Source organism: Mesoplodon densirostris, chromosome 11 (genome assembly GCF_025265405.1).
Source record: "Mesoplodon densirostris isolate mMesDen1 chromosome 11, mMesDen1 primary haplotype, whole genome shotgun sequence".
NCBI lineage: Eukaryota > Metazoa > Chordata > Mammalia > Artiodactyla > Ziphiidae > Mesoplodon > Mesoplodon densirostris.
The window spans coordinates 6167582-6195411 of NC_082671.1; the positions used below are offsets into that span (position 1 = coordinate 6167582).

The following is a 27830-nucleotide window of genomic DNA, read 5'->3' on the forward strand; positions in this document are numbered from 1 at the left end:
CCCGCGTGCAGCAAAGAAGACCCAATGCAGCCAATAATAATAATAATAAAAATCACATCTTTAGTTTGTCCTTATTCCTCAGGGACCCACCAACGTCTCTGCTCTCATCATTTCCCCTCCCCCAACAGTCCAGAGAAACTTTCTGGTCCAGGGATCAGGGAAGACCTCATCACAGTCTCTCAAAACTTTGCTCATGTCAAGATTACTTTATCCTCCAGGTGGTCATTTCCCTGGCTCTCTGTCACCTTCCCTTCCCTGAAAAGGGGACACGGGATAAAGGGCCAAAAATGCAAGGGAAAAATGCCGGAGGAAATACACTGGTACTGTTTCAAAAAATGTATCCTACCATGGATACAATAACCTGAACCCTGCAAGGGCTCCCTGCTGTTCTCAGCAAAGGGTTGCCCAGCAACGGAGGTGTTAACGTGCTGAGGGAGCTCTTGGTTCGTGCAGTTCTCCATTCGTGGCTGGGCTTAATGAGTCTGGATACTTTGGTCAGTACCTTCCTGGAAAGTCTTGACACCTCAGATGTTCTGACAGCAGATCATTCACTTCTGTCTTCCATACATCCCTACAGATCAGAACGAAGAGTCTACAGAAGGTTTGCTTCAATAGGGCACTTCCTATGGCTTTACTTGCTTCACATCCTACATCTTTCCAGATACTAGGACCAGGAGAACAGGATTCCAGGGTTTTCCTTAGCACTCTTGTCAGGTGTCTGGGGGGGATCCTCCCAATCAATACCCCCCAGTGCTTGCTATCTGCCTGGAGTGTTACTGACAGTATTGTACATTTATCTGTTACATAAAAATTGTCACAAATATGGTGACAGGGAAAGTCAGGATGCCACAGTGAAGAGGGAATTTCACTTAAGCAAGATCTGTGTTTGAATCCCAGGGCTGCTGCTTGTTAGCTGTAAACTGGGAAACCTTGCTGGTTTATTAAAAAGATTAAATGAGGTAGTCTATGTACAGCGCCTAATACATTGGAAGCTTCAACAAGAATCTGAATACAGTCCTTCCACGTCCACAGGTGCAACCGAAGATTGAAAATGTTTGAGAAAAAATTCCAGAAAGTTCCAAAAAGCAAAGGCTGAATCTGCAGAGCGCTGGCAACTACTTCCATAGCCTTTACATTGTATTAGGTATTCTAAGTAAACTAGTGATGATTCAAAGTATACGGGAGGATGTGCATAGGTGACATGCAAATACTGTGCCACCGTATATAAGGGACTTGGACATCCATGGATTGTGTTATCCAAGGAAGGTCCTGGAAACAATTCCCAGCAGACACTGACTGTATATGCAAACACATCAAGTACCTTGTTAATTATTTTTAAAGGCGTTATCAATGCAAATGTTAATTTTCCAAAAAGGCAGGGGCGGCGGGGGGCAGTGTTTTCCTGTGGATCCTGTTGGAGGAGACCGCTCTCAGCCACAGCATATGAAGCATTTACAACTATGGAAGTTGTAAATGCTTATGGTTTCATAAGCATTTACAACTTCCACAGTATCCCCTTCATTCTGCTGCCATTCTTCCGAACAGCAATGAACCTGGGCTTAGGGGAAGTTCTTTTCCCCACTAAGTGACAGGCTATAAGGCAAGGCATGAAAAGGGATTATTGGATACATGTACTCAGATAAAAGGGAGGTCCCCAGAAGCAGGCTGACAAGGCCTCCTTCGACTGTCCATCAGTAGAAAAGCTGTCTGACTGGCAGATATGATTTTTTTTGGAACCAGCAATCATGGGGAACTCTGGGTGACAGATGTCAGATGCTGACAGAGGGGCTGCCAGAACAAATCTCCCTCCACCTTCAGCCATCAGGCTGATGGAGGACCGGGCACAGCTGGACCGGCAGCCCCTTCCGGCTTGGATCACTGCTCACATTGTTATTTCTCAGTCGCTGGACAAACAGATGGTTTACCGTGTATTTGTGATTTTTTTGTTGGCCTAGAAATTCTGTTCTTCCATCAGGGTACAGCATGTAATCAATTATGACAGTGGGTGGTGTAAGAAAATCCCTGCCAATAAAAGTCCAAGACCTTCTCTTTTATTAAATTTGCATAAACCACTACAATTTCCAACTTAAAAGCAATAAGAGGAAAAAGCAAAGTCGTGGGGTTAGAAATAACTTGGGTAATTGCAAAACCACAATTCTCAGTTGGTCCTTAAGACTCTTGTTAGTTTATACTAATACCTGATGTCTGTTTTGTCTGTCCATTTTTAGTCTTAAAATCTTCTTGTCTCTATTCTGATGAGTCTTAACGAGCTTCATGTTAGAATCGTAACATAACAATTGTAAGTAAACAGAACAAATACCAGGAGCACACATACCCACCAACTCAGATTTATTTTTGAATATTCAGAGTTTTACTCTATTAAGTGCTTTTACATTAGAACTCTGGCCTGCCTCAGTCTATACGCGTGATCACATACATACAACAATATATGCATTCTCCCCTATCCGCTCTCTGGGTAATTTTCTTTATGAAAAAATCTTAATTATATGCATACAGCTGAAAAGTTCTTTAACAGTAGAATAGCAGAAGCTTTTTTTTTTTTTTTTTTTTGCGGTACGTGGGCCTCTCACTGTTGTGGGCTCTCCCGTTGCGGAGCACAGGCTCCGGACGCACAGGCTCAGCGGCCATGGCTCACGGGCCCAGCCACTCCGCGGCATGCGGGATCCTCCCAGACCGGGGCACAAACCCATGTCCCCTGCATCGGCAGGCGGACCCTCAACCACTGTGCCACCAGGGAAGCCCCCAGAAGCATTTTTAACATGATAAATATCACCTAGACACCCCCCTGAAACAACCTATACGTTTCTTCTTATCTTGTTATAATGTTTGTGTCTTTTCTTACAAAACCAGGCTCATAGTGAACAGTTTTCTATCCTACTTTTTTCCTTTTTTTTTTTCCATTTAACCACTTACCAGTATCATTAGATATTCTTTAGGAACATGATTTCTATGGATGACAAGGATATATCCGATAGTGAGTTAATGTCCAAAATACAGAAAGAACTCATACAACTCAACATCAAAAAAAAAAAAAAAAAAAACCCCAAACAACCTGATTAAAATGTGCAGAGTAGGGCTTCCCTGGTGGCGCAGTGGTTGAGAGTCCGCCTGCTGATGCAGGGAACACGGGTTCGTGCCCCGCTCCGGGAAGATCCCACATGCCGCGGAGCGGCTAGGCCCGTGAGCCATGGCTGCGGAGCCTGTGCTCCGCAACGGGAGAGGCCACAACAGTGAGAGGCCCGCGTACCGAAAAAAAAAAAATGTGCAGAGTATATGAATAGACATTTTTTCCAAAGAAGACATACAGTCCCATGAAAAGATGCTCAACATCACTAATAATCAGGGAAATGCAAATCAAAACCACAATGAGATATCACCTCGCACCTGTCAGAATGGCTATTATCAAAAAGACGACAAGTGTTGATGAGGATGTGGAGAAGAGGGAACCTCCTACACTGTTGGTGTGATGTAAATTGGTGCAGCCACTATGGAAAACAGTATGGAGGTCCCTCAAAAGACTACAAATAAAACCACCATATATGATCCAGCAATTCCACTGCTGGGTATATATCTGAAGAAAATGAAAACGCTAATTTGAAAAGATACATGCACCCCAATGTTCATAGCAGCACGGTTTACAATAGGCAAAATATGGAAGCAACTCAAGTGTCTATCAAAAATGAATGGAAGAACTGGTTCAAGACCCTCAATTGTCCTCATTTCCTGCCACAGTTATCATGAATCCATGTACTAATGTCATTGTTAACTCCAGTCCCTGAGGGAATTTGCGGAGTAAATTCACAAATTAACTCCATGTCACACATATAGCATGAGAGAGAAATAAACTTTTATGTGGAAATTTCTGGACGAGTTTGTTACCTCAGCATAACTTGGCCTATCCTGACTAATTCAGAATTCCATCATATGAGCTGCCACAACAAAGCATCTTCTTTCATTAAAAAAGATAGCATATGTGATTTGATGTGTTATCAACAAAAGTATAGCAGTGGTTATTTCTAGCTTCTGTCTAAACAACATTTAAATGAACTCCTTGTTCATTTTATAAGCTGAAGGGTAATCTCTGAACGGTTGAGTGAATAATGCAGAATTACGTCCATTCTTTCAAAGATCCTCATTTCTCAACTGTTTTTTCCTGATTTTTAAGGTTTATGAAAACATCGTTTTTATACATAGTTCTTGGATAATTAAAAAAGTAATATTGATGCTTTATAATTTTCTAAATTTTTCCAAAAACAATTCTCTCCCCTTGTATCAGCTAATTTTTTAGATGTTTGATTCATTTGATAAATTGACGATAAAAGATTCCTCATTCATTCATTTCACAAATTTTAATTGAGCCCCTACTTTGTTCTAAACGTTTTGATAGGAGCCAGGGAAATAAGGAAAAGATCCAGTACTTACCCTCATAGTTATGGTTTTGATACCACCTGGAGCATTACCTACGGCCAAACTCAGTTCTGAGATCCTGAGAGATGGGAAATGAGTTAACCTCTATGTGCCTTAATATCTTCATCTGTAAAATGGAAATAGTAACTCATTCCCTCCAGAGGTATTGCAGTAATAAAACGAGACAACATGGAAGGCTATTTTTAGTTACATTTAGAAATGCACTCAGACCATCTTAACACAAAGGGGTTTTATTGGGAAAACCAGAATCTACAAGGTACCTGGTGCTCGGGCAGCTGGAGAGAGGAAGTAGGGACCAGGTGGTCTCTGCACTGCTCACTGTGTCTTCTTTATGTCTGTCTACTCAGTTCCCCAACTATCTTTGCTTGCTCTTACCTTCTACTCTGTAATTTTGCTTTCAAGCTTGTATTGCTGGTGGTTTCCGTTTCTTCATAGCTTCAGTCTACACACTCCCTTGGGTTCTACCTCCATGCTTTCTTTCTTCTTTCACCCTCACAGATAACTACCTTTAATTTTTCAGTTCAAATTTCCAGAAGAATCTGTCTGATCGATTTGTTCATTCAGGCATTCAGAACACATACGTGGAGTATCTACTAAGGACAGGCAGTGGACGCCCATGGTAATCCCCACCCCGTTAGGACCCTCTGAATGATCCCTCCAACCTCATCCTGAAGATGGGCTCTTTCCCTGGGACCTTGTTAGAGGTGCTGAATTTGTCCCCCACTCCAGATCTACTGAATCAGAACCTACATTTTAACAAAATCCCCAGGTGATTTGTGTGCACAGTTCAAGTCTGAGAAGCACTGCTTTAAACTTCTAGCTCAAAACTGGCTGCACACTGGAAACAGCTGGAGATTTAAAAAATTACTGATGCCTGGGTCCCTCGCAAAGAGATTCCTTTTTAATTTTTCTGGGGTGCAGTCTGGCATTCAGAAAATCCTAGATGATTCCAATGTGCAGGTAGGTTTGAGAATCTCTAAACTAGTCCTGAGTCACCACAATCAGCTGTGAACCTGGACAAACTGCTTAGTTTCTCTCTAGGCTAGATTTCTCATCTCTTAAGTGAAGATAACCTGTGGACCTTAGAGTTGTTCTGAGGGTCCCATCTTCTCTTACACAATTGGGGATTTAAGGAAACAAATGCATTATTAAATATGAGAATATAAGTAAAAACGCATGGAAGACAATTGTAAAGCTTACATGATTACACTCTATGGCTGAGTACCGTTATCCCATGTTACCTATCACGTAATGGAGGGTTAGAGAGGTTAAGTAACTGTCTCAAGGCCCTGAAGGCTGTTAAAGAGAAATTATTCACCAGATCCTCTTTAAAAACCGGCAGGGAAGACCTTACTACAGACTACTGCGATGGGGGAAACAGATTGAATGCAACTCTGAACACAACAGGGACCAACGGAGATTTACAGCCAGGGGGCAGGGTGAAGGAGAGAACGGAAAAAAGTGACCAAGACGAACTTGGTGAGATATTGGGGGGTAGGGGGGCGGGTGGGGCGAGGAACGTGATTAGAAATCGAGAGTGGAGGAAGAGGAGCTTGATTAGATGCCAAGGGTGGGGGGGATTCTCGATCGAGTGGCTTCGCAGTATTCTTTGGTAAAAATCAGGCTCAGCAGGCCAAGCACGAGGCCTAGTCTACACGAGGGCTCCAAAGGACCAGACCAGAGTTTGCTCCCGGGGCGGGTCAGTCTAGGCGGAGTTGGGGGCTCAAGCCGGGCGAATCTAAGCGCGCAGACCCTGCTGACCCTACACACCCCCAGTGCCGGGGGTTAACGCAAACCTCAAAGGACCGAACGTGTCTGGTGCTGTACACCCATGAAGCAGGACTGCTGGCTGCACTCCAGCTTCCAATCAGACCAACCCCAATCGGAGCGACAGCCCCTCGGCCGTTCGCAGCCTCCAGGACCGGGTTTCCCCGGGCACGCCCCGCCTCCCGGTCCGGGGCGGGGCCGCCGCACCTGCCGCGCACCAATCACGGGCCGGCGCGTAGGGGCGCACGCGCCACGGCCCTGGGCGGGGCCTCGCCGCGCATCAGTCTCCGCGACCTGCCGGCCCCCGGCCGCCCTGATTGGCCGTCCGGGAGTGACGTGGAGGCCGCCTCGGCCTATGGCAGCGGAGCCGGCCTGTGGCGGGGTGCGGAAGTGGCGGGGTGCGGCGGGGTGACGCGGGCGCAGTGCCTGGTGGCTTGTGCGGAGTGCGGGTGACGGTTCGGGCGGCGCGCGCGCGGCCTTTGCTTTGCTCTGTCCCGGTGCCGGCGGGATGACGCGCTTCGCTCTGACAGTGGTCCGGCAGTGAGTATGGCCGGCGCGGGCTGCCCTTTCCCCTCCGTGGAGTGTTGCGGGCTGGGCGGGGGGACCGAAGATCTGCACCCGCCCCGCCCTGCCCGTCCCATTTGCTCCTCCGAGGCTCGGCCTGGTGATTTCTAGGTGTTTCCCACGAGTTACCCCCTACCGGCCCTCCTGCCCCAGCGACGCTGAGCGGGAAGCCAGGTGTCAGATGGCAGCGGTCCCGCGTTCGATAGGGACAGGGAGGTCGGGAGGAGTGAGTGTCAAGGGCCCCCGCCTCCGGGTGGCAGCTGAAGCGGAAAAGACAGCCCTGTCGCCGCACTTCCCGGGTCCCGCGTTTGTCCCCGGCCGGTCCCCCAGGGTCTGCAGAGTGACTGGTCCGGGGCCGACGTTTCCGCTGCAGGCTCTGCGCCGGCTCCGTCTCGGTCCCCTCGGCCCCCCAGGCTTGTGTCTGAGATTCGCTTTTTCTCCGCAGACCTTCTGTCGCTGGGGGAGGAGAGGGGGCCTCGCCCTGCTCTCAGCCGCCTGCATCGCCCCGAATAAATATGTTTATCATATAACGTTACAGGGAGCTAAATGCTGACAAGTCTTTACCTCTCTTCCTTTTTCCTTCTCGACTCTTCTTAGCCCGGTGTTAACGGGAGGTGGAATTCAGGGAGGTCAGGAGCACTGATTTTTCGAGAAAGATCGACGTAGGTTAGAATCTGGGCTCCAGCTAGGAGCCTTGTAACCTGGGCTTCCTTTTACCGACTTAATCTCTACGACCTCAGTTTCCTGATTTATAAAATGGGGGTAGTGATAGGACCCACTTCACTGGGTTAGTGTGATAATGAAATGTCAGAAAGGTGAAGCGTATAGCACAGTGGAGGGGGAGAAATATATCTGAGAACTAACTTTTGTTTCTGTAAGGACAGCTCTGATACAGATGCAGTGAGTCCTCCAATTTGTGTGTATGGTTAATGGGACCAGCTTTCTGAGTGGGTGCTGTGTGTCAGCAGGTAACTAAGGGTTACAGGGCTACAGGTAACTAAGATGCCGTTTTTGACATCGTGGAGCTTGTGGAGAACAACAATATGGTCTAACCTTGTCAAGCTGACTTTAGCTGCTATCTTTTTTTTTGTCCTGTTCTTACTTATAGGAAGATTATCTTGACAACCATCTGAAGTTGTTCTGTTAGGATTCACAGGATTTTAATGACTGAGCTAGAAATCGAGCTCCTCTCTTTCCACCCCACCCCTCTCCATTTTATAGAAGCCTTTATGACCATCATGTGACCTTCTTAAGGTCATACAGCTAGTCAGTAGCAGAACAGGAATTAGCGTCTTGATTGCCCTTTCCTCTAAAGTTTCTGGATGCCTTGACCCAGTGCCTGGCATATAATTGCCGCTCAGAGGTCGTAGAAAATCTGGGCAAAACCACCCCTTGAAAAACAAGATGATCCCTATTTAGTTTCTTAATAAACAATAGTTACATGAGTGCAGATTTTATCCCCTCCCTGCTTCTTAAAAAAGGCTTGATTTTTAAAATGGATTCCTCATAGAATTCCTATGAGGAATTAATTTAAAAATGAGTCTTAATAAATTAGTATGTGCCAGGCACTGTTGTAATTAAATTCTGACAACAATCTGGTGAGGTAAAGACTGGCTTCTCAATTTGCCGGTGAGGAAACAGACACGGAGGGCATGTGACTTGCTTATGGTCACATGACAGGTTGGGGCTGTGGCGTTTAAACCAAGGCAGCAGGACTGCGGCCCATCCTCTTAACTATATACTATACCCTTCTGCCTCCTGTTGTACAGAGTTAAAACCTAGTGTTTGTAGGTCGCTTGAATATCATCAGCCATTTCAGAGGCTACTTTTTATTTCCTGTGATATAACCATGAAGAGTGATGAGAATAGTTTACTTTGCTCTGTTTTATTCATGGGAAAGTGCAAAGGAAGTGTTGAAATAATTGATAGGGTTAGTTTTCTCCTTCAGAGTTCTCAAGGCTAAAAACTGATGACTCTTTCAGGAAAAGAAACAATTTCAAACTTGATTGATCACCAGAGTTCAATGTAATGACTCTTACTGGAATCAGCAAGATTGAATCATTGAGCATAATATTGGGGATTTACCTTGAGTTTTCTATTACCTGACTCTGTCAAAGGCTTTGAAACTAAGAGCATGATCAGTCTGTTTAAGAGTTGGATAATTTTTGGATAATGCAAGAAAACTTTTTAAATGCAGTTTCTTTAAGTTCAACCAGATCCTTTATGAAGCTGTGCTGTTACCATCTGTGTGTTGACCTTCATCATCATACTTGAAAGGGAGAGTACCAGTTGTATCACTTTTGGAACAGAATACCCCACCTTTCAAACTTCAAGTCTACTAATCTGATTGAGCTATAGCGTCTGGTGGCATTCGAGCAGCATGGTTGAAACCCCAGTATATGCAGGTCGGCACTGCCATCACCCACAGGGCACGTCGAAGGCCCTAGTTCCCTTGAAAGGTTCTTTGTAGGAGTTTGCAGTTGGTTGCCTGCAGAACCATCCCATTTCACTTCCGTTTTTAGCGAGCTCTTTAAACATTTTTACAAACTAAATTTCCTTTACTTTTAACTACTTAAAGATGATGAGTCAGTGTAGGTATTGACAGCAAAACTGATTGGTTTTTCTGCCTCTGTCGGCACGTAGTCTTCTTGAATGCTAGTCATTGTTCTGTTTGTTAATAAAGCAGGCCAAATGAATACTGGATCATCTGTAAACTTTTATCAAGATGCATGTAATTGTTATGTTACTGTGATATTTGTTTTCTGGGAGTAGGGTTGATTAACTGGGAGAGCTTATGCAACTAGGCCTACATATAGACAAAAATATATCATGAATTGAGTTTTTTACATTTTTGCCCCCAGACCATCTGGTGAAACCCTCCACGTTACTAGCGCTTGAAATCTTCTGTGTTTTCAAATTATTAATCCATTTTCAAATGAATTAATTGGTGTGGAGGAATTAGGATAAAGCTGCATATTCATGATTAAATACCAGGTGAGTATACTCCATTCCTGTGTACACCAAAGCATATCTATTTTGAAAACTTGCCCCAAATATATACTGACCTCCCATGATTTTTCTCTGTTGCAGCAAACCGAGTACTGGTCCGTGGAATTTGAATTATTAAAAAGGATGTGATTGGGAAATTAAGCTTTCTATATGATTTCTAGAGAAACACTATAGAATACAAACCAGAACTAACAAAATAACATGTCTTTTTAAGGGAAGAGCAGCATGATAATCCACAAAATAAATGGTGCATATTTGTAGACCTTTAAATGGCTGGTCATAAGACTTGACTTCTGGGCCTATGTGTTTGCGTTCTCGCAGCGTCGGGTGTCTGTCTTGGAAGTGAATCACGTTGCAGGTTTTGAGAATGAGTGCTGTTACTCCTGATTCCTTTAGAATATATTCCTCTGACCTTTCCACTCCCCCTGCCTTCCCTGCCACTGCTACAAGCCAAGCTTTGGTTAGGGAAGTAGCTTCATAGTAAACCTATTTTAGCCACCCACTTTTCTTTCCCACTCCCCAAACAAACTAAACAGTTGCTTCAAGCATTTGTACACACCTCTCGAAAAAGCTGATAAAAGCTGTAAAACTAAATATTTGTGCACATTTTTGGAAAAAAACTCTCTTTCTAGATTCTTACACTATAATGTTTATAAAGTGATTTGAAAGCAAAAAATGCCCAGTAGAACACCAGTGATTATTAATAATGCACTAATGTCTGCAGCAGTCTCTACTGACTTACAGCTAAAAGAAATCTTTTATTATATTATAGCTATTTTTTCTCCTTTTGCTGAAATTGGTGAGATGCTGGGGCAGTACTGTTACAAATTATCAAAGTACTGGGATTCTATTTTTTAATAGGATGACATTTTGATGATATAATGTTTTATTCAGAATCCTTGATCAAATCAGCTATTGCGAGTAAGTTAAAATCTTGAGCTACCTTTTCAGTAAGCATACAAAAAGTTATCATCTTGGCAAATCATTTGTGTGATTTGTAAAGACCTGGTCTGGCGTAACTATTAAATTTCTTCTCACCCTCGATTTTAAATTTGTACAATGAGCGAGAGAGCTTGTGATCCACAGTAAGTGGGCAAAACCTTCTGAGGTTCCCGTATAAAAGTAAATATGGGATTGGGGGCCAGGGAGGCGTTCTTTGAATTTTGCTGGTAATTGAATTGGTTACAAAGCCATTGTCTAAAGAGGACATCACTCGTACAGAAGTGAAGCACAGCCCTTTTATTCTTGGTCTCAGCAAGACTGTGAGGCTGAGACAGACAGGAAGTGGATCCAGTGTTTGGGAACTGTTTTCTGTATGAGAAGCAATGCCTTCCCCATCACTTCCCTGGATGCTTTGTTCATCTGAACCGCAGAGCTTAATCTCTTTCATGTCCATTTCATACGATTCTGAATGGGTTTTGGAATGCTACAAGACATCTTTTATTAATACTCACCTCAAGACTGATAATACTGGCAAGTGAGTGGCCAGTAGTGCTGTGTAATTTCACTCACTTGTCGTATATTTTTTAAGCCACTACATCCACATGTTTAGAAATCAGAACAGTTCTCCTGAGTTTTTTGTCCTCTCACCCTGCAGGTGACCACAGCCCCTGTGTCCTCCCGGCATCTCTCGTGCAGATGCAAATGTTTACTCTTGTGTCCTGCCTTTCTTTTTCTTTCCTTCTTTCTTTCTTTTTTAAAAATTATTTTTGGCTGTGTTGGGTCTTCGTTGCAGTGCTTGGGCTTCTCCTTGCGGTGGCTTCTCTTGTTGCGGAGCACGGGCTCTAGGCATGCAGGCCTCAGTAGTTGTGGCACGAGGGCTCAGTAGTTGTGGCTCGCGGGCCCTAGAGCACAGGCTCAGTAGTTGTGGCGCACGGGCTTAGTTGCTCCGCGGCATGTGGGATCTTCCCGGACCAGGGCTCGAACCCGTGTCCCCTGCATTGGCAGGCGGATTCTTAACCACTGCGCCACCAGGGAAATCCCTGTCCTGTCTTTCTAAGAAGGTAGCAATCTTTGTATATTATTCTGTACTTTGCTTTTTCTGCTGAATATGTCTTGGTGATTTTTCCATCTCTTTACGTAAATCACTCTCCAGCAGACACAGCCGCATCGAATTCCATCAGGTAGATATCCCACTGTTTATTTGTTAAAGTAACGGGTTCCCTGCTGAAGGGAGTTTACGTTATTTACCATCTTTTGCTGTTAGAAATATACTGTAGCAAATATTCTTTTAAATCTAGATGAATGCAAGCATTTCCAGTAATAGGGCTGCTGGATCAAAGGGTAAACAGACTTGTCATTTTGGTGGATATTTCCAGATGACCCTCCATCCAAAGAGCATGTACACTGAGGTTCTGTTATTTCCCAGAATTTTCTCCAGGTACCAGGCATGTTAGGGTGATGCAGTCTCTGGCCGTTCCTTTTAAGGAACTGGGGCCAGGATAGATGCACGACTACAAAAGTTAACTAGCGTAGTACAGAAGGTAACTAACTACAGTAGTGCCGGGAAAAATGGGAGCACAGAGTTGGGGAAGTTAAATGGGATGGGGCGGTAGGGAATGGTGCTGGGGAGGGAAAGCTACTTCAAGGAGTCGTCTGGCTGCGTTGGGTCTTGAAGAATGAGAACACTTTGGCCAGGTCCAGCGGTCTCTGTTTTAATAAGACCCCTAGGGGATTCTGAGACACACTCAAGTTTGAGAACCTGTGCTCTAGGTGAGGTTGAAAAGCAACTGTTTTTATAAACGAGGGGCAAGGTATAAACAAGGGGCAGAGACCTGAGTTTGTGATTCCGACTAAGGTCCGATGGCATTCCTTTCTGGATCTGAGTGAATCAATCCCACGTGAGATATTTTTCTTTTTAAACTAGTGCTTCACGTAAGAAACAAAGCAGGAGTGATGAGCCTTCATGGTAATCAGGGAAATACCAATTAAAGTCAAGGTGAGGTAAACTGTTCAGGTTCCATTTTGGCACAGATTGAAAGCTGTCACATGATAGTGAGGATGTGGAACACTGCAGAGTGGTAGCGATTGGTATCACCACTTTGGCGTTATCCAATAAAGCTGGATAAGCCATGGCCCCGCAGTTCTAGTGCTAGGCATAGGTCACTAGGCAGGGGTCAACAAATCCCTGAGAGTGAATAGTTTAGACTTTGCCGGCCACATGGTCTGTCTGAACTGATCATTTCCACCATTAGAGTGTGAAAACAGTCATAAACAATAAATAAACGTATGGGTATGACTGTATTCCAACAAAACTTGGTTCACAGAAAGACTTGTTTACCAGTCCTTGAGTGGATCTCAAACATGAGCATGCATCAGCATCACTTGGCGGGTTTATTACAACAGACTGCTGGGCCGCCACCTCAGAGTTCCTGATTCAGTGTGTCTGGGGGCAGGTGGGGCCTGAGACGCTGCATTTCCAATGAGTTTCCAGGCAATGCCAGTGATGCAAGTCCAGGGGCCATGCTTTTGAGAACCACTGCCCTAGAGAGTCTGCTGCGCTCTGAACAAACATGTTCATGACAGTGTAGCCCGGAACTGGAAACAGTCTAAGTGTCTATCACAGTGGACCATGTACTACATTGTAGTAAATCCTTACAGTGGAGTTTACACAGTAAAAATGAGAACCAAGTACGGCCACACTCAGCAACACTGGTGTATCTCCCAAAATGTTGAACAAAAGAAGCAACACAGAAAACCACATAGAGTAAGAAGCAAGTCATTGTAAAGTTCAACAACAGGCAAACTAATCTATGCTGCACATGGGCAGGAAAGCGAAGAGGAAAGGTGAGCCCTTGAGCAGGCAAAAGTCCTGGCAGGGGATCCACTGGGAGGGAGGACATCGTGATGGACAGGGACGGGGTCCTGGAGGCTGGCAGTGATCTGTTAACTTGGGTGGTGTTATGTGGCTGCTGACTTTATCATTATGTTATTTACTATTTATTTCATAATTTTTAAAAGATTAAAAATGCATGAAGTCTTTGATATCTATATAGTCTGTCCAAAAATGACTTATAAATACACCTACTGAGTGCCTCCTAAAGCTAAGCAGTGTTCTGGATGCTTTACCTGTGTTCACCCAATCATCCCGAGAATCTTGTGAGGTTGAGACCATTTATTATCCCCATTTTACAGATGAGGAAGCTGAGGCATTGAGCTTAACCCAGCAGGTGAGTGTAGCACCAGAGCAGTCTTGTTCCTGGGCCCGATAGATGGCAGCGAGGTTTCCCCTCACGGATTTTCACCTCTCACTGACACGAAAGGGTGTGGACGTGGGCTGTGGGGACAGTTGATTGCAGATGAGGCGATAACTCGATCTGAAGAGGCCTGTGGGGTGTTTCCCCCCACCGTTTCCAGTTCTCTGTCCAGTGTCTGCACAGCACACGCCAGCTGCCACCTCCAGGAGATGCTGGTTTCAGGCATCTCTGGGTTCAGTGTTACCACATAAAAAGAGCTCGGAGAAGTGTCTGCGGGGTCCTCCCGGAGAGCTTTCTGTGTATTTGACTACTGCTTTCACTGTGGGTGCACCCTATCGTCTGGGCTGGTCCAGGTGCCCTCACCCTCACCTTCCCCCTCCAGCCTCAGTCCAGTTGCTTTGCGACACCACTTCCCCCGATCCCTCTCCCGGTTGCTTCAGAGCGGGTTGGGTTTGCTTTCATAATTCCTTGGTGTTGCAAAGTGGAGCAGCTTGAGCAGCTCCAGGACTGAGGGGGCAGGGCCAGGGCCTGCAGGTCTGCGCTCCACGCTCAGCGCAGCGGACCGACGGATGGACCAGCTGTCGTGTTTTGGTCCCGATGCCTGTGGGCGTAGTTTTGATCAACATATTTAAGAAGATTATTTAACACAAATGTTTTTTACATACATGTACTACTTTTAAAATAGCATTTTCTACCTTTAGTTCACTTAAGATTGTTGATCTATACATTTTAATTTGGGGCAATTTGAAATTTTTAGCTTATCGATTAGGTACGTAGAATAGATGATTGCAGATAGTAGTTTAGAATAAATTTTATCTTTACAGGTTCGATTCTGACGTATGTACAATATGCTGTCTTTACAAGTATCATTACCTTTTGTTGCTGATTTTTTCTTTTGCATTTCAAAAATAACCAAATTTGGTAATAAAGGCTTTTTTCCCTCCCTGTTTTAGTGGAGAAACAAGACTTAACAAGGAGAAAATCCTTCAAGGTTGGTATGCTCTGACTCTTATTTTAGATCTCTCTGTTAGTGCTAATGTGAAATATGGGTTAATCAGATGCGGTGGGGTAGGGTGGACCGGGGGCCGCTCTGGACTGTGAACTGGGATTACGGAATTAAATCATCATAGTCACAGAAATGTGATCAGAGCAGATGGTAACCAAGAGAAGTCAGTTTCTTGAGTGAATTAGATGTAAAGAACAGTGCTCCAAGTTGTTCGTGGGCAGCTTCAAAGCTGATTAAGGAGTTATATTGAGTCTAGTTGTCTTAAAATATATCTGCCAGGATTTTAGATGATTTCATATTTGGAAACAAAAATTTACTGGCTGGTGTTAATGGTATTTTTCTGCTAAGATACTTATATTATTTTTAGTAGTAACAAAGAAATGGTTTAAAAAGAGAATTCCTGTTCTCACATGGGGTTGTTACTTTATTCTGAATAGACTCTCCCCTGCCCCCTGCCTTGTTCTGTTAATTTGGGTTCAGATCTTTTAATCTCCCTGTGATCCAGCTGGTCTGGCTTTTAAAGAATATCTTTCAGCTAGACACGCTGTTTCTCTGCTTGGATTATACAAGCATTTAGTTTTATATTTTGGGGTTAGGGACATCTGGGGTTTGCAGAAGCTGATTTTCATACCCCGTGTGCCTGCCTCCCTCTTCTGGAAACCAGTCTGATAATTAAATGCACCTCTATTTCCCATTGACCTGGGCCCCACCCAGAGCATCCTCTGGGCTCACGTACAGTACCGCCTTGTCCGTGGGCCCTGCTCCTTTGTCTCATTTCACTCGAAGCTGACGGTAAAACATGAATAAAATTTTCATGTTCACACCTGTTTTTTAGGTCTATTTTGTGTTTTCCTAACTTTGGAAGTTAGATGCTTAGTTCTTTAAGTTATAGCCTCCTTTTTATTTTTTTTTAAAACCCTCAAGCCTTATATGTTTCTAAGTACCATTTTTTTGTCACATACCTGCAGTTTGATTTGTAGTAATCTGATAAGTATTCAGCACCAAGTATCTTAAATTTCCGTTATGATTTCTTCATTGACCCATGAGTTATTTAGAACTGTTTTTTAAATTTCCAAATGAGTGGGCTTTTTGGTTTTGTTCTTGGTTTTGTTCTTTGGTTTTGTTCTTCATCTTTTGTGACTGACTTCCAGTGTAATTGCTTTGTGTTCTGACAAAGCAGTTTGTCAGGTTTATTTGATAATACGTCTTTGAAATTGGTTAGCATGGTCAGTTTCTATAAACCTACTACTGTGTGTTTGAGAAAAAATCTGTTTTCTAGTTGTTGGGTGTGGAGTTCTATATCAAATACTTAACCTTGATTTTGTTGTTCAGATCTTCCATATTTACTAATTTTGTAAATTTACTCATTTGCCTGTATGACCTAAGGGCCGATTTATGAGTGAGATATGTTGAATTTCCCACTGTGATGGCCAGCTCATCCTTTAATATCTGAAGCTCTGTCAACTCGTGCTTTATGTGTTCTGCTTTTATACAGCTAGAGGCTAATTTATTAGGCACATACAAGTTTTAAAATTGCTCTATCTTCGTGGTGAATGGGAACACTGATTGTTTATAGTGATCTTCACAAATCTTACTAAGACTTTTGTCATAAAGTCTGCATTTCTGAGAGTGATACGGCAACTCCAGCTGTTTGGGGTTGGTATTTGCCTGGTATATATTTTCCTATCCCTTTCCGTTCAACCTTGCTGTGTACTGATGTCCTAAGTGTTACCTTGTAAATGGTAGGCAGCAGATTCTGATTCTTTTTTTTTTTTTGAAAAAAAGAGAAATACGGTCTTTCTGTTAACTGGTGAGAGTGGTCTGTCCACATTGACTCTGGTTTCTGGTGTGTTTGGACTTTTCCTTTGTGGTTCTTTTCTCCCTTCTTTATCTAGTCCTTTCCTCCTCACTCACCTTTACTTTGTAGGTGCCTGCTTTTCCTTTTCTTTTCTTTATCCAACCCACTCTTACTTTCCCTACTGGCCTCAACATAAGCCACCTCTATCCTTTTGACGGTTGCCTTTATATCTTTACCATTTGTGCCTAACAAAGTGTAAGAGAAATACCGTCTCTCCTGAAAAAATACAAAGTGTGTGCTGCTGTTTAGTATCTCAGTCCTGTCCTTTTTAACCATGCAGTGTAGGCATTATTATTTAATTTGTTACTTAGTGTTTGTTTCGATTGACATCTGTATTTGCCAGTTTCTCTCCTCACCATTTCTTTTGCATCTCAGACCTTCATTCCTGAAACATCTTTTTTGAAAAGTCCTCTTGTGTAAATCAATTTGTGGTAAAGATAGTTTCAATTGATTCTATTCCAGACAATTCTGTTTTTATTCTCCTCAGTCGTTTTTAGTCCAGACAGTTCTACACTCACAGTTCTCTTAGCTCTTGGGAGCTATTCATCTGCTGCTTTTTGGCTTCAGAAGTCTTCTCTCATCCAAATGGTGTCCCACCGTCGGTATCTGTCTTTCTCTGTAACTACTTTTAAAGTCTTTGTGTTTTATTTTGGTATTCTACAGTTCCTCTTACTGAATCTAGGAAGGTACTTTTTTTTTTTTTAGTAACCTTTCCTTCTTGGTGTACATTGTGTTTCCTTCATCTGTAGTTTTATGTCTTCCCTCATTTCTGTTCTCCATTTTCTCTCTTGTCTTTCTGGAGTTCCCACTAGATGTACTTAGGAATCCTAGTCCTTTCTCCATGTCTCTAACACATCTGTGATGTGCACCATCTCCTCGTGTCTGTGCCAGGGGACAGCTTCAGCCCTGCCTTTGGGTTCATGAAGCTTCTCAGCTTCATGAATCTCCTTTTATCCACTGAGGGATTTTTTTTTCCCCTCCTCAGCAATTCCATTTTTCATTGTTAAAAGATCTGTCTGGTTCTTTTGGAAAGCTATCTGGTTTTTGATCGCTTGTTGTCACTTATTTTTGTGACTCTGTTTATAGTCTCTGCTGATTTACATGTCTGACGTATTAGTGGTTCCAAATCTGTTACTTGTTGTTTCTGCCAACTCTCATTCATGACAGATTATTTTCCTGTGTGTTGAGTCATTGGCTGACCTGTTATTTGCTCTAAACTAGTAGAAGACTTGTCAGCGTTTATTGAGAATGACTTGCCAATACTGAATGTTACTGAATTCAAACAATGGAGATAAAGAAGGAAAACTTTTCTAGGTGATGATCCGACTACCCAAATGCAGCAGCTGAGCTGAAAACGTAAGGTTGGGGCAGCATTAATAAAACATGTGGTGAAGTGATGGGCGATGTGGTAGGGGAGAGCTCGGGACAGCCTCCTCATTACCCAGTTCTCTCCAGACAAACATTCTTCTGGGAAACACAGAAGAGCTTTTACAGGATCCTAGCTTAATTTTGCTTGCTTTCAGTTCTCTGAAAAGTTATGTGGAAAAGTACCCAAGGAAATCTTTTAGTAAAATATAGATAAATGCTCTTTATTTTCTCTTAGGTGTGATTTTTATTGCATCCCATATATATATATATTTGAATGTTACTGTTCTTTCTCTCGATACCACAGGACAAGGAATAGATGAGCCTCTTTCAGAAACTGGATTTAAACAAGCAGCTGCTGCTGGTATATTTCTCAATAACGTGAAGTTTACTCACATTTTCTCCAGTGACCTCATGAGGACAAAGCAGGTGAGCTTAGAGTCAAGGTTGAGGCTGATGAGTCAAAAGTCTCAGCAGTTGTAACCTTGAAACATTTGCTGCCAGAGTCCGCAGGGAATTAACTCACACAAGACATCATCCCCAGCCCTCCTCTCCCTGACAGAACTTACTTCTTTTCCCTTCATTTTACTTTTGTGCTTTGGTTTATTGTGGTAATTTTTAAGTTAGAGTAGCTTGGGGAAAGTGTCTAACAAAAGGCCTATAAAAAGGCAAAGAAGGTGTCGTGAGAGAGAGCCAGTGGAAACACCACAGAGATGTCAGATTTTAGAATCCAGATACAGTTTGAAAAACAACTATGTTACTCGAAAGAAATAAAAGACATATGAAATATCTTTAAGGAACAGATTACTATAAAAATGATCCCAGAGATTTAAGAAAGAACCAAATCAACTTCTAAAAGGTCGGTGGAAGGAGACTTTTGTGGCAACCACGGGGGAATAACAGGGTTGGAGTGTAGCCTCCCCCCATAAACAACTAGAAAACAGGACAAAGTCTGTGAAGCAACTGTTTTCAGACATTGGACTCTAGGCAGCATGGGCTGTGATCCCCGAATGAAGTGAAACAAAACAGGTGAGCCCTTGATGGTCCTGGTTTTCCAGCTGAAGCAATTCCCAGACTCTGGCAGAATAGAGGACAGTGGTCTCAGTGATTGAGGGGACAAAGCCTGGAATTTGGGGAGTTTTAAGTAACTAAAATTCGTGGGGAAGAGTGCTGGAGAGAGAGCTGCACAGAGAAAACTCTATAGACATATGTGTAGGGATCCCCGTGGTTCTTTGTTGGACGGTTGGTTAATCTGCACACGTGTGGCTGAAACTGCACGAGGGCAGAAAACACGGCTTTGGGTGGCGGGTGGCGGTCATGCACTCAATTCCTGGGGCTCACACAGGGTGCGGAGTCAGAATTCCCACCAGCGCAAGTGGATGCTTTGCTGGATACAGAGAGCATATTACACCTTAATAGTGAGGGCATTCCCCCCTTAATATTTCTTTCTTTCTAGGGTTGGTTTAGTGGTGATGAACTCCTTTAGCTTTTGTTTCTGGGAAACTCTTGATCTCTTCTTCGATTCTGAATAACCTTGCTGGGTAGAGAAAAGATTCTTAGTTGGAGTTCTCAGCACTCTGAATATGGTATGCCACTCCCTTCTGGCCTGTAAGGTTTCTATTGGAAAATCTGCTGTTAGCCTTATGGGGTTTTCCTTGTCCTTGGGAGGAGGTGAGTTCAGTGTCTTCCTACGCTACCATCCTGAACGCTCCCCGAATGATATATTTTTTGGCTGCGTGTGCAGCTTGTGGGATCTCAGTTCCCCGACCAGGGATCGAACCCGGGCCCCCTGCAGTGGAAGTGCAGAGTCCTAACCACTGGACCGCCAGGGAATTCCCCAAGAATGGTTATTTTTATGAGAGAAGAGATAGTTGTCTTTTGATTTGCAGACCGTGCATGGAATTTTGGAGAAGAGCAAATTTTGCAAAGATATGACAGTGAAGTATGATTCGAGACTTCGAGAAAGGGTGAGTAACTTACATGTTGTCCTTTTACCACAAATTATCAACAAACCAACTCAGTTTATCCCACGGCTAGAAATTAAATGCCTGCCTGCTAGGGATGTGATATCAGCTATTACGTGAAGAATCTACCGTGTGGCAGTTACTGTTACTTACTCTCATAAATAGTGTCTTATTTGATCATTAAAATCATAAGAAAGAGGCATCTTAAATTATAAAGGCAAGGCATACTTGTGAGAACTTAGTACAGAAGAGTTTAAAGTTAAAGGTGAAAAGTTCTCTTCCCAGTCTCCTAATCCTACCCCATAATTATAAGCACGAATAGACTTCTTTATGTCAACTTTATATACTTTACCAGAAATGAATCTTCCTGGAACTGTGATTTAGCTAAAAGACGGCAATTTCAGTTCTGAGATTTGGCCCCAAGTCTCCTCCTCGAGCAGTGTTTTTAGTGCACTCTGTAATACTAACGTGTAAGCTGGTTGCTGTCCTGCCCTGTGATTTCCTCTACCCCTGGAGAGAAATGTAACAGAATGGCCAGGGCATCTTCAAAGAAATGCTTTTCATAACTTGCGTGTGTTCACTGTTATAGTTCAGCATAGAGACTAGAGCTCCAGCATAAATGCTCCCTGGAAAGGCTCACTCTGCCCAGGAACCAATGCTCGAACGTTGTTAAAGAAAAATGTCCTGGGAGCTCCCTGGCGGTCCAGTGGTTAGGACTCCACACTTTCACCACTGAGGGCGTGGGTGCAATTCCTGATGGGGGAACTAAGACCCCGCAAGCCGTGCTTTGTGGCCAAAAAAATAACATAAAGCGCGGCCAAAACAAAACGAAAAATACACCTATCCCCCAAACGAAATCCGAATAGATTAAAAGAAGAAAATGTCCTGAGTTCAGTGGAACGCTGCACAGCGCCCATCATCACGTGAAGGAGAAAGCGCTGTCATCGGCTGGGCCGTCCCTTCTCCATCCGCGCTCTCTCCTGAGTAACTTCATCCTCTGCAGTGACTGCAGTCCATGGCTCTTCCCTGAGCTGCACACACACACCGAGCTGCCTGCGGCTCAGCTGCCCCGCGGCCGCATCCGGCCAGTGGAATGCGCTCCCCTCTCCACGTGGCCCTGCTTCACGCAGTGGCTGAAACCCTCCTGCCGGCTCTTCCCCGTCTCTCGCGCTGCACATCCCGCCCTCGTCTCGTCCGCTCAGCCTCTGAGGAGTTCCTGAATGCTTCATGCCTCTGCGAGCCCCCCCGCTGCCCTCCTACTGCCGCGCTCGGCATCCTCTATCGCCTGGGTCACTGGGACAGTGATTCTCCTGCTTTCTGTCTTGCTCCCCGCTTTTCCAGTCTGATCTGCACGCTGCAGCCAGAGTAATCTTTGCAAAATTTGGTTGCCACACCCCTGTATAAACGGGTTCACTGCTTCTCTTCTACCCTCAGGAGTTGTCCTAACTCTGACCTGGCTCTTGGGAGCTGCGGGGTCTGGTCTGTTGCCTCCTGCCCCTTGCCGGGTGCTCAGTGCCTGGGTTTAGCGGTCACGTGAGTGGGCATTGGCGCTGCGCTCACCGCATCCCACCGCTGTTCCAAGAGCCGCGGGTTTGTTCATCTTCACAAGAACCCCGGTGCTGGGAAGATGTAAAAACCTCATTTCTTAACCCCCGCTTTACAGAAGCAGAAACCGAGGCACATGGAGGTCAAATCCAGGCCCAGGGTCCCAGAGCTCATTCGTGGAAGAGTTCAGATTCACCTTGAGGCCTCTGGGCCTGGAGTCCGTGCTCTGGACCGCTGGTCACACGCTTCTCAGCCTCATCCCGGAGTCTCCCGAGCACCCTGTGCTCTGTGCTCACTGAGCCTCTGCATCTGTCCTCCACTCTGCCTGGAATGCTTGCTCCCAGGCCTGGCCAGCTTCCACTCGCCAGAGGCTTTGGCCCTCAGTGGTTTCCCGAGTCCAGGTTAGACATCCCTACCGTATCTGTCAGTCTCTCTCCATCTCGGCGCTTTTCCACTTGCAGTTGCTTGGTATCCCCACCACCCGCGGTCTCAGCAAGGGTGGGAGCCGTGCAGCCGCCTGTCCTGTCCTCCCAACTGCCCCAGCAAAGCGTTTGGAGTATTCAACAAATGGATGCTTCCATTCCTGTGGAAACAAAGCAACTGATGGCTTTTAATGGCCCTCTTTGTAATAGGTTGCTCCAGATATAATTAAGAGTGTAAGAAATTGGGCTTGAAGATTGGAAGAGCAGCTGGTAAAGTGTGCATGTATTCTTATGAAAAAGTAATATTTCACTATTGGATTTCTTATCTGATGGTGGTGTTAGAATCTTTTGGCATCATCAGTGCAAACCATAAGTGACGATTTGTCTCTTTCAATATTTTCTTATGCAAGTAATCCATTGTCATTGTAGGGAATTAAAACTAAGAACACTTCGGAAAAAAATACAATTAAAATTTCTACCACACACAAACACTGAATATTTTGGTATGTGTGCTCCTGACTTTTTCCTTCTTGTCTGTTTTTATCTGTCTGTCTATCTGTTTGTGTATATGGTTTTCGAAATGAAATCCTACTCTATGCATTATTTTTTAACTGGCTTGTCTCATGTACTGTGTTTCTCAGTGCCCATAAATGCACATCAATATGATCACATAATTAATGACTCTGTATTCTTAAGATATTGCTATTGCATCATGTGTTTAACCATGCTACTACTGACCTAGTTTAGGACATCTAGGTTGTGACTAGATTTTCCACTGATGTAAATAATGTTAAAATATAAACATCTTTGTAGTTGATCCTTCACACACATATCTCATACATTTCCTAGAAATGGAATTGCTGAGTGTGTCCTTTTTAAAAAGACTTTTGTATGTATCGCTACATTTCCTTCCAGAAAATCTGTGCCAATTTATACTGCCATGAATGATCTAGGAGAGAGTTTTTCCCACAGCAACACTGGCTATTAGCGATCTCTGTGGTCTTCTGATTTAGTAACTTACGAAAGGTGTCATTTTAGTTTTCACACTCTGGATTCCTAGTGAGGTAGATTTCCCATGTTTACTGGCCATTTGCATTTCCTTTGTGACTTGCGTGTCCTTTGCTAAGACTCAATTTTTATGAATCTAAAAAGCTAATGAGCTTTGAAGTCACATGGATCTGGGTTTGCATTTTCTCCGAGGAGACAGGATAAAGTAAGCCAAAGAAATCTAAGCTCATCCCCAGAATGATTGTTCTGAATTTGCCATAAACATGTACTTAGTTGTTGTATTGCAAATTCCTTTGAGGCCTTTGTGTCTGTTGGATCATTGCAGAAATACGGGGTTGCAGAAGGCTGGCCGCTGAGTGAGCTAAGGGCCATGGCCAAAGCAGCTGGGCAGGAGTGCCCTGTGTTCACACCGCCCGGAGGAGAGACCTTGGACCAGGTACGTAGCCCTGGGGAAAGTCGCCGCGTCCATGAGCGTGCCAGTGTCAAAGCAGCTGCAATCTTGACTCATCGCGTAAGCAAGATGTTTCTGAATTGTAGCTCAGCAGTTTGGAAGTTGTTTGGTTCACAAAACAACTCTGCATCATACCATTTTTTCCCCTTTTAAGCTGTCCTGTCTTTCTCGTTTATTAAGTCATTACCGATAATGGATTTGAGGAAATGGGTTATTAGATGGGTCTGTTAAGAAAACTCCTTGGAAAGGGAGCAGTAGCCTTCGCAGTGGCAGTGGCGTCGGTGAAGCAGGCATGGTGCTGGTCAGCGGGATGGTGGGCAAAACCCAACAACTTGGGTGGCAAGACCATCAGGCCTCTCCTGCGCCTGCAGCTCTAAGTGACACTGTAGCCCTGCTTGCATTGCTCTGGAGTCTTCTGCTTTTGAGTTGTGTTATTGGTGATTCCCCTCCCCCATTTTTAATTTTCATAATTTCCTTGTAAACACTTTGTATTAGTTTAGTGAGGGAAGGCTTTTTATCCTCGTTGTTCTAATTGAATGGAAGTACCCTATGCAGTTTCCTAGGTATTCCTAGTTTCCCGCTATTTTATGGGCTTCTGTTTGCTTGTAGATTTCCCCAGCTAGACTCCGAGTGCTTTGAAGTCAGGAATTAGTCATTGTATCTTACTCACCCTTGTCCGCAAAATGCTTTCATGGGTCCAGAAATAAGGTGGGCGCTTACATACCAGTGTCTGTGGAAATACTGATCGAATGAATAGAAACAGCATTTCATCTGCTTCTGTAGTCACTGACGCTGACGTGTAGAAAAACTCAGTTCTGTTTATGTCTTAAAACAGTCATTAATGTCACTTTATTTCACCTCTTTTTTTCTTTCCTTGTAGGTGAAAATGCGTGGAAAAGACTTCTTTGAATTTCTTTGTCAGCTGATCCTGAAAGAAGCAGGTCAGAATGAACAGTTTTCCCAAGAAGCCCCGAGCGACTGTCTGGAAAGTTCTTTGGCAGAGATATTTCCTTTAGGGAAAAACTGTGCCTCCAAGTTTAATTCCGACAGCGGCGCTCCAGGGTTAGTGGCCAGTGTCTTAGTTGTGAGTCACGGCGCCTACATGAGAAGCCTGTTGGATTATTTCCTGACCGACCTTAAGTGTTCCTTCCCGGTGACCCTGAGCAGGTCCGAATTCACATCAGTCAGCCCCAATACAGGGATGAGTGTCTTTATCATAAACTTTGAGAAGGGAGAAGTGAAACCAACCACCCAGTGTGTGTGTGTGAACCTACAGGGCCACCTGACCGGGGTGACCAAAGCTCACTAAATTTAAATCTGCATCGAAATCTAACAAATGTGAGCCTCTGAGGGAGTGCCTTTGACTTTATTTCCACTCTCTGCTAATGCAGACTTGGAAACAGTTAAAAAGCTGTCCGTTATAGCAGGTTATAAAGCTCGAATGGAATCAGAGCCACATGAAACACTAATGGAAAACCATCGAGAATTGACTTCTTTTTTGTGAGTACGGTTGGAATTTTCCAGGGTAATTTTACCGCCCCACTCAGTGACATCTCTGGATTGTAAATGGATGAAGGAACTCAGTATTGCAAATTGGGGGATTAATAATCCTGTTACTATGGTTTTTTTGCTTTTTTGATATCCTGTGGGGTTTTTTTGTATTTTTCTTTAATGTCTGAAAAATCTGGCCTATTTTATTGGCTCTTGGTAAGATACTGTATGTTTTCTTTTTTCCTGTCTCATCCAGTTCTTGGAAGAGGGAACTATTTGTAATTTGCACTCCATATTTATGTGAAAATATGTTATATTCAAAAAGTCCTTTAAAGGAGAAATGCTTGCCGTCATAGTTTATGTAAAAGCAAACGACACTAAATGTTTAATACAGAAATCAACTGTTGGAATTGTTTACTCTGGAGGGTCTGAGATGCAGATGAATGTGGATTGTGGTTGCAGAATAGTCTCGTGAGGAAGAAGCATCATCTGATTACAAAATTTTTAAAGAAGGAATCTGAGCAGAGGAAGAGAAAAGAGCAGATCTTTCTTACCTAACCTGTAGGCTGAAGAATTTAGTTTGAAGATGACGCTAAAGAAAGTAAACGGTTGCTTCACAGTAGCCCCAGAATAAAAGAGGGGCTTCACTGAAAAGAACCGTGGTTTTTTGTGGAAGGTACAGATGAGGTTTCCTCTCTTTCCCACCAGATGGCACTGGAGAAAAGGGAGTTTGGTTACCTGAATTCTGTACAGAAGATGGGTCGCTCTGAGGCCCTCGTGTAAATGGAGAACGTGTTTTCCACTCAGTTTGCTTTTAAATTATCCTGTTGATGAATGCTGTGAGTCTCAGCTCACAGAGGGCAGGACTGAGGCTGTCAGTTCAGGCTAAAGTCACGTGTAGTCACATTTCAAGTTCAGGATCACGCTGTCCTTAGTGTGTCCAGCGCTGCCAGTGTCCGTGCCAGTGCTGGGGCAGAGCATGTGGTTGAGTGCAGAGGAAGTCCACTGCAGATGACCAGTTGGAAAGTAACCGAAAAGGACAGATAATAAACGTCCACATCCCTGCCATCCAGAAGGAATATCCCCCCTTTTTTAAAAAAGAAATAACATTGCGATGTAAGCCAAGTTCCTTTAAGCAGCTGTCACTGTCCTTTTCCCTCCTGTTCTCTACAGAGACAGCCAGCATCCATCCTTCACGTGGCCACCTAGTGTCCGAAGGGAACAATGGTATTGTTCTGGTGTTTTTCAAATATACAAAATACCAAGCTGTCTGTATTCTGTATTTTCACTTATTACATATATCTTGGGGCTCTATATTGGTATGTATAGATAGATCTGGTTACTTGTAACCACTGTATGGTACAAAATAAATGTAGTACCTTTTATTTCTTTATTCTCAGATCAGTGGATGTTTCAGTATATTCACTCTTTTCTTATAGAAACAATGCTTACGTGGCATAGCCTTGTGCTGTGTCATAAAAAATGTGCGTCTCCAGTTTGACAAGAGCCAGTGGTTCTCTAAAGCGGGCTGTGCTATTTTTCAGTCTCAATAGAAGTATTTGAAAGTTCCTGGTTTCCACATCTTTGGAAATTTTGTCTGATGAACTTTTGTTGATCTGATGAGTGAAAAATATGTCACTGTTACAATGAGCTTTTCTGTGACTGCTGGAGTCTGGGCAGTTTTTTCACGTGCACGTTGACAATGAGACTTTCCTCCCTGGCGAGTCACCACCGTACATTCTAGGTCTGATTTTCTGTTGGGCTGTGGGGCATTTTCTTAGTGAGTTACAGGAGACCTTGCAAATATCCTCCAGTTCACCGATCTCTTGCATATGTTACCATCCATTTTTTTCACGTGTTTTTTATTTTGAACTCAAACCGATATACCTTGTCCTTTATGGTTTGGGGGGAGTTGAGGGTGTCTTTAAGAAGCCTTCTCTACCATGAGGTCATATCCTAATCTGCTTTTCCTTATAGTGTTCCAGGCTTTGTTTAAATGTTAAATCTTTAAATTATCTGGAACTTATTCTTGTATGGTATAAGGTCAGAATTCAATTTTTTATTTTTCCGTATGGTGAAACAGTTACCCCAGCATCATTATTAGGAGTCTTTCTTTTCCCAGGTGGCCGGTGATTCTCGGTCAGACCCCCACTCACCCACATTTGCTGGAGTGTGTGGACTCTGTTTTAGTGCAAGCTCTGGGTTCCCATCACACTGGCATCCTCAGTTACTGTCGCTTTGCAGCTGAGTACCTTGTAGGGTGAGCACCTCTATTCTATACACATGTTAGAACCAACTGGTCAATTTCCAGAAAAATTCTGTTGCACATTTAATTGGAATCACATGCCTCTATTCATTTATTTATTCATTTGGTAAATGTATTTTGAGCGTGGTACACACATGCCAGGCTATTATAAGAACTATTAGACTGTTATAAGAACTGCGAATATATAGCAATGAACAAAAAATAGACCAAGTCCCCATCCTTGTGGAGCCTATACTACGTCAGGGAGGATAAATACATGACGTGTCATTGCGGTCAATGCAATGGAAGGAAGTGAATCGGGCGCAGAGGGAAGCGTGCTGCTCTCTTTGGGGGACGTGCAGAAGGGCTTCCTTGGGTGGGCTTGGAGGACCCAAGGCGGCTCTGCTCATCTGTGGGAGGAGAGCAACCCAGATGGAATGGGGGGCGCAGGGGCCCGAGGAGGGGTCGAGCTCTGCGTGTGGGACCCGAG

At 43.9% G+C, this 27830-nt stretch overlaps 1 protein-coding gene across 2 annotated transcripts; it reads left to right on the forward strand.

Moving 5' to 3' along the window:
• The first annotated feature begins 6599 nt into the window (after positions 1–6599).
• TIGAR (TP53 induced glycolysis regulatory phosphatase) lies at positions 6600–26494 on the forward strand. Of its 2 annotated transcripts, none has more exons than XM_060113797.1 (6): positions 6600–6756; positions 14939–14976; positions 18522–18643; positions 20104–20181; positions 23452–23589; positions 24485–26494. In XM_060113797.1, the coding sequence occupies exons 1-6, from the start codon at positions 6725–6727 to the stop codon at positions 24911–24913; spliced, it is 837 nt and encodes a 278-aa protein (XP_059969780.1). In that variant the 5' UTR covers positions 6600–6724; the 3' UTR covers positions 24914–26494. The 2 variants fall into 2 exon arrangements, with proteins under 2 accessions (XP_059969780.1, XP_059969781.1); XM_060113798.1 differs by having other exon boundaries at positions 23479–23589.
• The last annotated feature ends 1336 nt before the right edge of the window (positions 26495–27830 follow it).

What these genes read in the sequence shown, in the direction of transcription:
- TIGAR (XM_060113797.1), top strand. Translation starts at nt 6,725, where the DNA reads ATGACGCGCTTCGCTCTGACAGTGGTCCGGCA. An exon ending in CAAGGAGAAAATCCTTCAAG is followed by an intron (nt 14,977 to 18,521) that starts GTTGGTATGCTC and finishes TCGATACCACAG; the next exon opens with GACAAGGAATAGATGAGCCT. An exon ending in ATTCGAGACTTCGAGAAAGG is followed by an intron (nt 20,182 to 23,451) that starts GTGAGTAACTTA and finishes AATTCCTTTGAG; the next exon opens with GCCTTTGTGTCTGTTGGATC.